At 33.6% G+C, this 12,500-nt stretch overlaps 1 protein-coding gene across 1 annotated transcript in view; it reads left to right on the forward strand.

The window, feature by feature from the left end:
- Positions 1–12,500, forward strand: part of LOC137623077 (mitogen-activated protein kinase kinase kinase 1-like) — an 84,825-nt gene that overhangs the window by 38,340 nt on the left and 33,985 nt on the right. The window contains exons 3-4 of the mRNA XM_068353727.1: positions 178–372; positions 1,893–2,651. Coding sequence (XP_068209828.1) covers positions 178–372; positions 1,893–2,651 — 954 coding nt within the window. The remainder of the gene's footprint in view (positions 1–177; positions 373–1,892; positions 2,652–12,500) is intronic.

Here is a 12,500-nt window from a genome sequence, read left to right on the forward strand (position 1 = left end):
TTAAGGTCAAAGTCGACCAAAAGTTCTAGAAATAAGCTGCCGTGGTGGAGGTCTGCGTTCTACCGAGTACCCCTCTAGTTAGTTAATTTTTTCATTTTGTGAAAAATGTACTATTTACCTCTGGTCGCCATAGGAAGACCTGATTTAAACAAATCACCTTTCTTTCCTTTCTAACAGGTTCGATCTCCTGTGGGGTCAGGTCCCCCACCCCTCGGGTCCCATCGGAGGAGAGGGGGCTCACCGGACCCCCGGGCGTCCCTGGTTTCCAGCAGAACGCGGACGCAGCCGCCGAGAGATTCTCCCAGGTCGTCACCCAAAACCTCTCCGAGATCGTCACCTAAATCGTCACCCGTTCGACAACTTCACAGGGAGGTGAGGAAATTAGAAAAAAAAAAAAAAAAAGAAATTGAATTAGATCTGGTCAAAATCAGCTGATGTTCGATATTCAACTTTGTTTACTTCTTTATTTGATTTAGTTCGTATTTTCAAATTCTTGTTATGAAGTCTAAAATTTGTTTTTTTTATATATATTTTTTTATAATGTAATAAGCTTAGTTTTATTCAATTTACCTGATTTTGTTCTTAGGGTATTATTATTATTATTATTATTATTATTATTATTATTATTATTATTATTATTATTATTATTATTATTAGCAGCAGCTAAGCTGCAACTAAAAGGAAGAAAGACAAACTAGAAAAGTGAAATAGGATTATGAACATAACCATGCCGAGAATGTCATTGAATATGACTTTGGAAATGAAGATAAAGAAAAAGATGAGGAAGAGGGTAGTCTCCCCAACAAACTTTTTGAGAAAATGAGTAAATTATCAGATAAGTTTTATTTCTCTTTTAGACCCCCCCCCCCCAAAGCAAGAGAACCGTAACCGAACAGTAGAAAGCCATGATGCAAAGGCTATGGCCCAAATCAGTTAAGATTATTGCTAGCAGTTTTTAAACTATATAAAAACTCGGAAGACTGATTTCAAAATTTTAGTGTACAGAAGAAGTCACGAATACAAACATGCATTATTTTTCACTTAAAAATGATGTTAATATAGAGCTCTTGGACTTTACGACCTCTGGTTTAGATGAAATAATTCGTTTTATATAACAATTTCTTTATTGGGTTATTTATTAGTTTTGGGAGGACGCACTTTAAAAAGCTAGGATATTACCCAAACAAGAAAAAAATTGAAGTAAGCCTAACAAGAAATCTTAAGGAAGGAAAGAATAATTCTGCTTATGATTTTAATGATACTATACGTAGATCACTCAGTAAAAATGGTTAATATCACGGAAAAAGAAATACCCGGTGTATTTGTTATCAACTGCAACAATTGCAATTATGTTTATTTTGGGAAACTGTGAAAATCTCGGAAAACGGGCGTGGCAGCTTTTAAAGGCCTTTAGCGCAAGAAATAGAAATTATGTAGTCATTGGTAAATATGGAAAGTTATCAACGGATTCTGTACATTTTGTACATGAAAAATCTCCTCGTTTATCGTAAATTGTAATATTTCCGTATGGTCCTCAGTAATTATTTGGACAGTTGTTTGTACAGTATATTTGGGGGGGGGGAATTTTTTTTTTTTTTCGAGGTGAGGATATCCCCAGTATTTTTTTTTTTTTAATGTGGACTAATTTCTACAGTATGTGATAGTACCCATGTAAATGCATATGTAAATATGGAATCTCACCCCTTAATGTATACTGGTACATTTTCTTAAACCTTATTGAATTTGGAATGATCAATCCTAATTCCTCTTCTTCACGAGGTTCTTAAACCTCATTGAAAATGCATAAGTGAATTTGGAATAATTCCTAATTCCTCTTGACATTTCACTGTCGATCTAATTTATTAACCTATTTTCTCATGTCTATTCCACAGCGGTCTATGAGCCCCGGCTCAAAGCGGTACATCCCTCGAAGTAGTGTCGGCCATTCCATCCGAGTTCAATGTTCCAGAGTCACCTCCACTCCCCCGTCTCCCCCCGTCAAGCGCACGACCCCGCCTACCTCCCCCAGGGTAAGGCGCCAGCGCTCTCCGAGCGGAGGAGGAGGAGGAGCCTCCTCCAGGAGGAATCCGTCGCCAAAGGTCGGCGACATCATAGCAGCCAAGACCCGGGCGAGGAGGACTACTTCCCCCGTGGCAGCAACCAGGGCGCCCTCCAGGCCTCCGTCGCCAACCGTCCCAGGAGCAGGAGGGCTAGGTTCCCATACGGGATCCTCGTCCGCCCCCAGGCCTCCCTCGCCCAACACTACAGGGGGAGGCCTGGGGGGTGGAAACACAGGCAGTGGCACCTACAGGCCACCTTCACCAAACACCCCAGGAGGGAGCGGTGTCTTGGGAAGTTCCTCGAGTCAAAAACGACCGCCTTCACCCACTACTTCGTCCGGCAACGGCGCCGTTCGACCGCCTTCGCCTGGCGGTTCGAGGCGCCCTCCTTCACCTAGGGGGACGTCGCCTAGAGGGAGGGGCGCCTCCCCAGGATCGCGAGGCCCCCCCATCAGTGAAGAGAGCCTGGCGGCGAGGGTGAAGAGGGCGTTGAAGGCTCGCCTTTATCTCCTCCACCAGCCTGGGCCGAACTCCTTCACCGTCGGGGGAGATTCGCCCACGCACAAGTACAAGGTCATCATAGGACCTCAGGTAAGTCCTGTTTCAGTTCTTCATGGGACTTTGGTGTTTTTTGTTACAGATGTTCTTGTTTGGGGAGATTTCTTGGCCAAGGATCTCTCTCTCTCTCTCTCTCTCTCTCTCTCTCTCTCTCTCTGACAAAGGGGTTTAAAATTAATTGTTTGAAATGTGAGTGTTTTATTTTCCCTGAAAATTACGAGTTTTAAAAACTTCAGCATTACTCTTTTTGGCTAGGTTATAGATGTGTGTGAATATTTTGCAAGTTGCAAGTTATGGTTAAATATAACGTTATTTTAGTGACATATACATTCGAAACTTTGTTTTTAGCTTATGTTCTCATATGGTTCTGAATTTTGCTTTGTTATTCAAGTTTTATAATCTGAAAATAATCTGACGAAAATAAAGTTTCCAAAGGATTTTAATTTTGATTAGTTTGATTTTCTTGTCTAGATAGATTAGTTTGAGAGTAATATGCACTTGATTACCCCAAAGAATACGTAGCTATACAATATATTAGTTATTTAATAATATATCATTACTAGGAATTAATATTCACCATTCTTTCAATAAAAGTACGTTAAATACTATTGATCAGTAGTAAGTATTATTATGAATTTACAAGTCGTAAGAAAGTAGATGTTCGCGTTCATATAAGGACCACATATGAGACTAATTTATTGAATACATTTCAATTGGAATGGAATTTGTTGAACCAATTTAAACACTCTGGCACTATTCTATCTTTTTTCTCTTCCTGTTTTTTAAGTTTTAATATTTTATATATGAGAGCTTTATTTTAATGTTACTGTTCTTAAAATGTTTTATTTTTATTATGAATTACTTCTCTTGTTTACTTATTTCCTTATTTCTTTTCCTCACTGAGCCATTTTCCTTGTTGGAGCCCTTGAGCTTATAGCATCTTGCTCCTTTTTTTTAATAGTTTATATATGGAAGCTTTATATTAATGTTACTGTTCTTAAAATATTTTATTTTAATTATTAATTACTTCTCTTGTTTACTTATTTCCTTATTTCTTTTCCTCACTGGGCTATTTTCCTTGTTGGAGCCCTTGAGCTTATAGCATCTTGCTCTTTTTTTTTAATAGTTTATATATGAAAGCTTTGTATTAATGTTACTGTTCTTAAAATATTTGATTTTAATTATTAATTACTTCTCTTGTTTACTTATTTCCTTATTTCTTTTCCTTACTGGGCTATTTTCCCTGTTGGAGCCTTTGAGCTTATAGCATCTTGCTCCTTTTTTTAATAGTTTATATATGGAAGCTTTATATTAATGTTACTGTTCTTGAAATATTTTATTTTAATTATTAATTACTTCTCTTGTTTACTTATTTCCTTATTTCTTTTCCTCACTGGGCTATTTTCCTTGTTGGAGCCCTTGAGCTTATAGCATCTTGCTCTTTTTTTTTAATAGTTTATATATGAAAGCTTTGTATTAATGTTACTGTTCTTAAAATATTTGATTTTAATTATTAATTACTTCTCTTGTTTACTTATTTCCTTATTTCTTTCCCTCACTGGGCTATTTTCCCTGTTGGAGCCTTTGAATGCTTTATATTAATGTTACTGTTCGTAAAATATTTTATTTTAATTATTAATTACTTCTCTTGTTTACTTATTTCCTTATTTCTTTTCCTCACTGGGCTATTTTCCCTGTTGGAGCCTTTGAGCTTATAGCATCTTGCCTTTCCAACTAGTGTTGCAGCTTAGCAAGTAATAATAATAATAATAATAATAATAATAATAATAATAATAAATGGAATCCCAACATTGATAGGGCGCATATTTTACGTTTCAATTGGTTGCTCTAAATCTCGTAAGATTGAAGACACATTCCCGGTAGACATAACACACACTGAACACCAAGTTCATCTTCCGGCTCCAGATGTGACTTCGCGTGGGCTGCGCCAAACCCTTCTTATTGAAATAGCTCATTATCTTGCAAAAGGGAATTCGGCGTAATTGGATTATTTGATGACGGAAGATGCCATGCGTGCTCGAATCTTCGTCTAAAGAACTTGGAGTCTAAAACAGTGACCCGTCTTTTAGATGTATTAGAATGGACAGATTTTTAACGTTGTTAAGGTCCGTTGCCTTGTTAAAAAAATAAAAATAGAATTTATCCTTAATAATTTCTCATCGAATTAAATAAATCCATTAAATAAGGTAGCTGATAACTATAGCTTTCACCGCTGTAATTTAAAGAAATTAGTTTGGAAACATTAAATTCTCTTTCAAAAGAAAACTTGTTTATATATGAGAATGTAAAAGTTTTAATACAGAAATGCTGTTTAAGTCTGTTTCTTACTTACAGGATACTAAATTATGAAACAATATACTATTAAGTATATTGTTTATAATTGCTTCATACTTTTTTTTTTTATTTTTCAGTTGTAAAAGGTCACGTTAACTTTAGATAATAATGAAAGTATAATTAATATATACCTAATAAATTGGCTGGGTTCATTTTGTGTTATGTAATAATAGTACAACTTTGATGACCAAAAAAAAGTCATAATATAGAAGTGAAAAGCTGGTCCAAACATGTGTTTAACTGTCTTTCATACGTTGTTTAATTCTGTCTCGTGTGTTGAATTTATATTGTCATTTAACTTAAAACATACAAGCACATACTCACACACTTAGGCTATACACATATACATGCATATACCCATTCAACAACAAATGCAGCCGTTTCTAGTCCACTTTAGGACAAGGGCCTTAGACATGTTTTATATATATATATATATATATATATGTATATATATATACATATATATATATATATATATATATGCTGAATGTATTTGTATGTATATAAACCGCGTGCACATGTGTGCGCAAACACGCAGTAGCATAACAGTTAGTAGCATCCTTATGCGCCACAACGTCTTCGGGGGAAAATTGATATTCCTTGATATTTTTAGGCAGCGAACCTCCCTGCGAGTTCCTCCCAACCCTTCTCTCGGAAGTCGAGTATTCCGTACCATGATGCCTTTTTGGCCTACAGCATCCCCCACGAAGTTTATTAATCTAGTTCGTTTGGTTTGTGTAGTCATGTGCTTATAAATTAACATGCACACACTGTAGCTATACTGTACGCACACATTATTGTTATTATTATTATTACTATTATTGTTATTATTATTATTACTATTATTATTATTGTTATTATTATTATTATTATTATTATTATTACTAGCTATGCTATAACCCTAGTTGGAAAAGCAAGGGGCTATAATCCCAAGGGCTCCAACAGGGAAAAATAGCCTCGTGAGGAAAGGAAATAGGGAAATAAATAAACGATATAGTAATGAAAATTGAAATTAGATATTTTAAAAACATTAACAACAGTAAAACAGATATTTGATTTATAAACTATGAAAGGACTGTTCAACATGAAAACATTGAACGATAGATTTGGCATTGATATTTTTTTTTATTCAACCTTGGCCATATTGATACACTTCTTGCTTACACATATCTAGTTTTTGGTTTACAGGTTTTGATTATCTAACCAAGTAAAACTATATAGAATGATAAATGAAATAGGACAGTGCATAATTTTTGTGATGCGCTGTCCATAAACAAATTTTTTTCTCTCTCTCTCTCTCTCTCTCTCTCTCTCTCTCTATATATATATATATATATATATTATATATATATATATATATATATTATATATATATATATATATATATACACAATAAAGAGAGATACTTTTATATAGTTGTATTAACAGTGAGTTTGACACTAATTCAAAACCGATGTATATGAAAAACTAAACAGTCCTTTCAGATTTGATCATTCGCGTACTGGGCTCCCTTTTTATCAATTAATGTCACATCACCGTACTATTAGGGTGGTTTAAAGATTCTCTCTCTCTCTCTCTCTCTCTCTCTCTCTCTCTCTGGAAGTAGCAGTCAGGTATTCGTCAGATGTATTATCTTTAGGAGATGTGTTAGTGGGTTGCCTGGGAAAGTATTGGTCCTGATTTTCTCATGAGATGGGGACCGCCGTCATTCTGTGTGAGGTCATGAACGTTCGCCCTTTTTGGATACATATCTTGATTTGTGTATGGTCGGTGATCTTTGTTAATCTTAATGGCGATTTACTTCAGACTCCAAGTTAAATTGGGGAAGTTAAAAACTAAAATTGTAAAATGTAAAACTCTTAGTGCAAATGTTTAATTAGCGTTTGTTCAAGTATAAAAGGGGGGCCTTGCTACTTTAGAGTCCAAATTAAATTAGGACTCTTATATTAAAAACAGTAAATTTTTAAAATGTAAAACTCTTTGTGCAAATGTTTAATCAGTAAATGTTTAAGTATAAAAGTGGGGCCTTGCTAGTTTAGAGTCTTAAGTTAAATTAGGACTCGTAAATTAAAAACTAAAATTGTAAAACTCTTAAAGCAAATGTTTAATTGGTATTTGTTTAAGTGTTATAGTGGGACCTTGCTACTTAAGAGTCCAAGTTAAATTAGGACTCTTACGTTAAAAACTGTAAAATTGTAAAATGTAAAACTCTTAGTGCAAATGTTTTATTAGTATTCAAGCACAAAAGTGGGGTATTCCCTGGTCCATTTTGGAGAACATTTGTTGTAACTGATTATTACTTGAACATTTAGTACAATGGGTTTTAATGATAATTAAGAAGAAAGCAATTTTGAAATCATTAAGAAAAAACCAAGATAATTAATTATCAAGCCAATAAGATATTTTCAGGAAATATTTATTTCGAATTGTTTAAGAATATAATTTCTGGTTAATTAGATCTGGTGTACAATAGACATATTGTTGTATAACGGCATTTAGAATTTGAATATAATCCGCTTATTCAATGTTATAATGGTGTCTTATTTCTGTACTGGAGATTGAAATGTGCCAATTTGGCCTTAATTCCTGCAGGTGGTTGTAAACAATAATATCTGACGCAGCATATTTTCTCAATTTTTTTTTTTCACGGATGCACACGTGTAGTTAATGCTGTCTCGCACAAGAGAGAGAGAGAGAGAGAGAGAGAGAGAGAGAGAGAGAGGAATCATAGTCTCCCTTGTTGTTTTTGCTGACATTCGAAATGTGCCGATTGGTATAAAGCAAAGTTTCTTTGACTTTCCACATCAAGATTATGATTTTTGATTTGATTGATATTTTTGGAATTCGTTAACGTTTTATCTTATTTTTGACGTGAGCATATTTTGTTGTCATACAATTATAATTTTTTTCTCTCACACACTCAGTTATCTTGTGTTATTCAAGCAAAGAGAAGGATGTGTATTATGTACACACACACACACACACAATATATATATATATATATATATATATATATTTGAAAAGAATGAATTCTTTATAATCTCAGTGATTAGTTTCAACCTTCAGTTTTTGAAGGTGACAAAATAAAGCAAAACTGTTGAGGCTTATGACATCATTTTATTTGCTACCTTGTAGCACTTCTCATTTAAACATCACGTTACTTATTTACTGCATTTACTTATTTATACATGTATAATTTATCAATATACCTGTATTTCTCTTCCTCTTGTTTTTAAGTTTTTTTTTATAGTTTATATATATGAAAGATTTATTTTGATGATACTGTTCTTAAAATATTTTATATTGATTGTTCATTACTTTTCTTGTTTATATATTGCCTCATTTCCTTTCCTTTATGGGCAGTTTTTCCTTATTGGATTCCTTAGGCTTATAGCATCCTGCTTTTCCAACTAGGGTTGTAGGTTAGCTTGTAATAATAATAATAATCATGTTTTATTTCCTCGTTTCCCTAGGGAAAGTACCTCTTGAATTTTTTTTATAAGTTATGACGTAATGTCTTATTCCCAAGAATAATGTGGGGGTGAGGGGGGTGGGGGGCTGGCGGTCAGGCAGGAGATGGGAAGGGTATTGTTGGTAAAGGGGAGACACTTGAATTTTGTGGGTCAAGGAGACGCATATTACGCTTTTACCTGTCTTCCTCTTTATGCAAGTCTTGATTGGGTTTACCCCCTGTAACTTTACATTTCATTTGTTAAGTAAATATACGCTTAATTTTGCATATATATCTTGATTGTCACATTTTATTATTATTATTATTATTATTATTATTTGCTAAGTGAGGAAAGGGAATAAGGAAACTACAAGAGAAGTAATTAACAATTAGAATAAAATATCTTAAGAACAGTAACAGCATTTAAAATAAACTTTTCATATATAAACTATGAAAACTTGAAAAAAAAGAAGAGGAGAAATAAGATAGAATAATGATGGATATATTTCACGTTGTAAAGGAAAGCGTATGTCAACATTCCCTGCTTTCCCAGCTGCTTATCAAAAAGGGGATTATTTTTTTTCTAATGGTAGTAAATTATCAAGTTCCCGGAAGTTGTAGTGTTGAACCCAACGAGGTATGTTTTTGTACATGCTGGACATTGACAGTATATTTACCGAAGCACACATACACACACGAATGAGAGGCTTTAGTAGTTGTCTGAAACTGCGTCTTATTTATAGTAATCCCAGTGTTGGCGTAGAAGGGGTGGCGAAGGGAGAGGGTAACTTTTTAGGCCTATCTCAACCCTATTAGATTTGGCTTGTTGATGTACTGGCATGTGATGTTTGGACGCGTGGGTCTTCATATGCCGAGGAAATGAGATGTATGTTTTTCGACTTTAAGCCCAATATTTTCAAAGTCTCTCTCTCTCTCTCTCTCTCTCTCTCTCTCTCTCTGTTATAAAATAAGTGTAGAATAACACTAAATGCTGTATTTAGCGATTGTATACATAATACCACACTGGATATACAAATGTATTTATTACCTCTCTCATAAGATAATTTTAGAATAGCACTAAATTTCGTATATAGCGATTGTATACATAATATATACCACTCTGGAAATATATACAAATGTATTTGTTACCTCTGTGGCGGTATAAATAGATCGTAAAGTTTACCAATTAATGAATATAAAATTAACACTATTCTTAAAATAGTGACGTTAGACTGGTATTCTAATAGACAGTATTTAATGAGGTGGGATGTGTGAAAGAAATATTGTAATGAGGCAATAAACAAATATACGTACGCTTCAGTGTATTTATATACATATATATATATATATATATATATAAACTGAGTTTTTTTATTGATATTTTTATATGTAAAGTTTAGATATTTTTCCAATATGACTTAATAAATTTAGACAGATAAAGAAAATATAGACATATTACAACAGGTTAAAACGAAGATAAAATCTAACTCATAGAACTCAAAGACCGCTGCTGGGTTTAAACAGACCTCGAGTTTAAATGTTTTCAGAACGACCTGGTAGCTAGAAAGCATGAACTAGCATTCCTTGAGGGGGGATGCTTGTCTGGTTTTTCCACGTAAGCATTTTATCTCCTTTTTTTAAGAGCAACACCTGCTGCTTTTGCTCTAGGGAAATAACTAGTAGTGGGGTGGCTACAAATATTTTGTGAGAGAGAGAGAGAGAGAGAGAGAGAGAGAGAGAGAGAGAGAGAGAGAGGGGGGGGGGGAATCACTTTCTTTTATTTCTTTTTACCTCGGAACATATTTTTGGTGTATTATAAAAAAATTACATGAATAAAGATCTTGTCAAGTTAGATAATTTTGATTTGAGTTGATACTGGTATTTTATCTTACACATTCTACAATGTTTTTTTTTTTTTTTTTTTTTTTTGTTATGAAACTCACATAGGTGTTATTGAATGAAGATGCGCGTCAAGGTCTATTATCATATGAAAGTACTTTTCTTATTTATTCAGTAAGATTGTCCAAATCAAGTAAACTTTAAACGATTCAATAGAGGAATGAAATGTTGCCCGTCTTTAGAATTTTTTTTAATATATATATATATATATATATATATAAATTGCAGGGTTAAGTAGGTCTGGGGAAGGAACCTGAGTGAAGTGAAAAAGATTAAAAATTAAGATCCGTAATTTTGAAGGTGTAATATGAAGTAATGATAAATATATATGACCTTCTTAATTTGTATATTTTTCTCTCATGATCTAGATATATCCATATTATATGTCATTAAATAGTTTCTGTATCGAAGTGTTTCATGTGGCAGGAATATATTGTGTGCGTATTCAGCATCATCATTGATGACTATATAGATCTAACAACTGCCAATCAACTTTATAATGATGAGGTGAATCAAATTGATGCAGATATATAATCACTAATTATAGTCGACTGTTGTCTTTAACTTTGTCATTGATTTAGAGAATTGGATAATGTTACTAGTAGTCTTTTCCATTTTCTTCTAGATTCGTGATGATGATAGCAATTATTATTATTATTATTATTATTATTATTATTATTATTATTATTACTAGCTAAGCTACTACGATAGTTTGAAAAACAATATGCTCTAAGCCCAAGGGCTCCAACAGGGGAAAATAGACCAGTGAGGAAAGGAAATAAGGAAATAAATAAACGATATAAGAGGTAATGAACAATTAAAATGAAATATTTAAAAAACGTTAACAACATTAAAACACATTTCACATATAAACTATAAAAAGACTTATGCCAGCCTGTCCAACATAAAAACATTTGCTGCAAGTTTGAACATAATAAAGGGAAAAGAGTAACGAGTTGGTATTTCATGGTAGAATGGTTTGATAAAGAGAAAAGAGTAACGAGTTGGTATTTCATGGTAGAATGGTTTAATAAAGAGAAAAGAGTAACGAGTTGGTATTTCATGGTAGAATGGTTTAATAAAGAGAAAAGAGTAACGAGTTGGTATTTCATGGTAGAATGGTTTACATATTTACATTATCAACACTATAAATTTCTTTTTCCCACCACTATGATTTTGTAATGAATTCTAATCTCCATTCCTCGGAGCTCTCGAAGCTGTTTTATGATCTGAATTATGGCTTTGGAAAGCGCAAGCAAATAATAACAATAATAATTATCTCGTAAGCATTCAGACTTGCAGAGTGGTAAACTAACTCCAGTCGGTACGAGTCAAAACTTTCACAAACCCCACCTTGATCCCCTACGTGACCTGCGTTGACCCCTAACCGTGACCCCTCTAGCACCCAAGCTCTTTTTAAGGACTAGTGCTCGGGGTTGAGGCTGGCCAGTAAAGAAAAAAACCTGAAGCCTACCGAAGATTTAAGTGTTTTGTTTTTTGAGTAGGCCTAGATTACCGAGGAAGATTATGCCGTTGTGATGTGGCAGGGTGCTTTGTTGACAATGTTTTATGTTAAGCCGTCGGGCCATTTGTTTTATTGCTTATTATTTATTATTCTCTCTCTCTCTCTCTCTCTCTCTCTCTCTCTCTCTCTCTCTCTCAATAATCAAAACTCGTCAAAAAGAAGTAAATCTCTTTATACTAATGTGTTTTAATAATGGGTATGTTACGATTTAATAAGAACTAATATATATATATATATATATATACACACACATATACATATACTCACAATATCAGATTTTTTTTTTGGATTCTAAAATTGGTGTTAATAGAGTAAAACTTTTCAGTTCTCAGCAATTCTAATAGGAACGAGGTTATCTGCATTTCCTTATATTGACTCATTTATGCATCTGAAATCAAACCACTGCCCTTGATAGTCAAAATTTAGCCCTTCCACCTAGCTGCAGCCTCCACAAATAGGGAAATAACAGTTCTTTTGAATATACGTTGATACATGAAGTAATTATGCTCAATTTTATATTTTTTGATAATATAAAAAGCCTAGCAAGCTATAAATTAGATTATAAATTTGCTATGACTTGTGTAATGTATATATGTTTTATGAAATGTATTTACCTTGTACCAAATGGAGAAAAAAATAGTATGCTTGCTAA

Source organism: Palaemon carinicauda, chromosome 30 (genome assembly GCF_036898095.1).
Source record: "Palaemon carinicauda isolate YSFRI2023 chromosome 30, ASM3689809v2, whole genome shotgun sequence".
Taxonomy (NCBI): domain Eukaryota; kingdom Metazoa; phylum Arthropoda; class Malacostraca; order Decapoda; family Palaemonidae; genus Palaemon; species Palaemon carinicauda.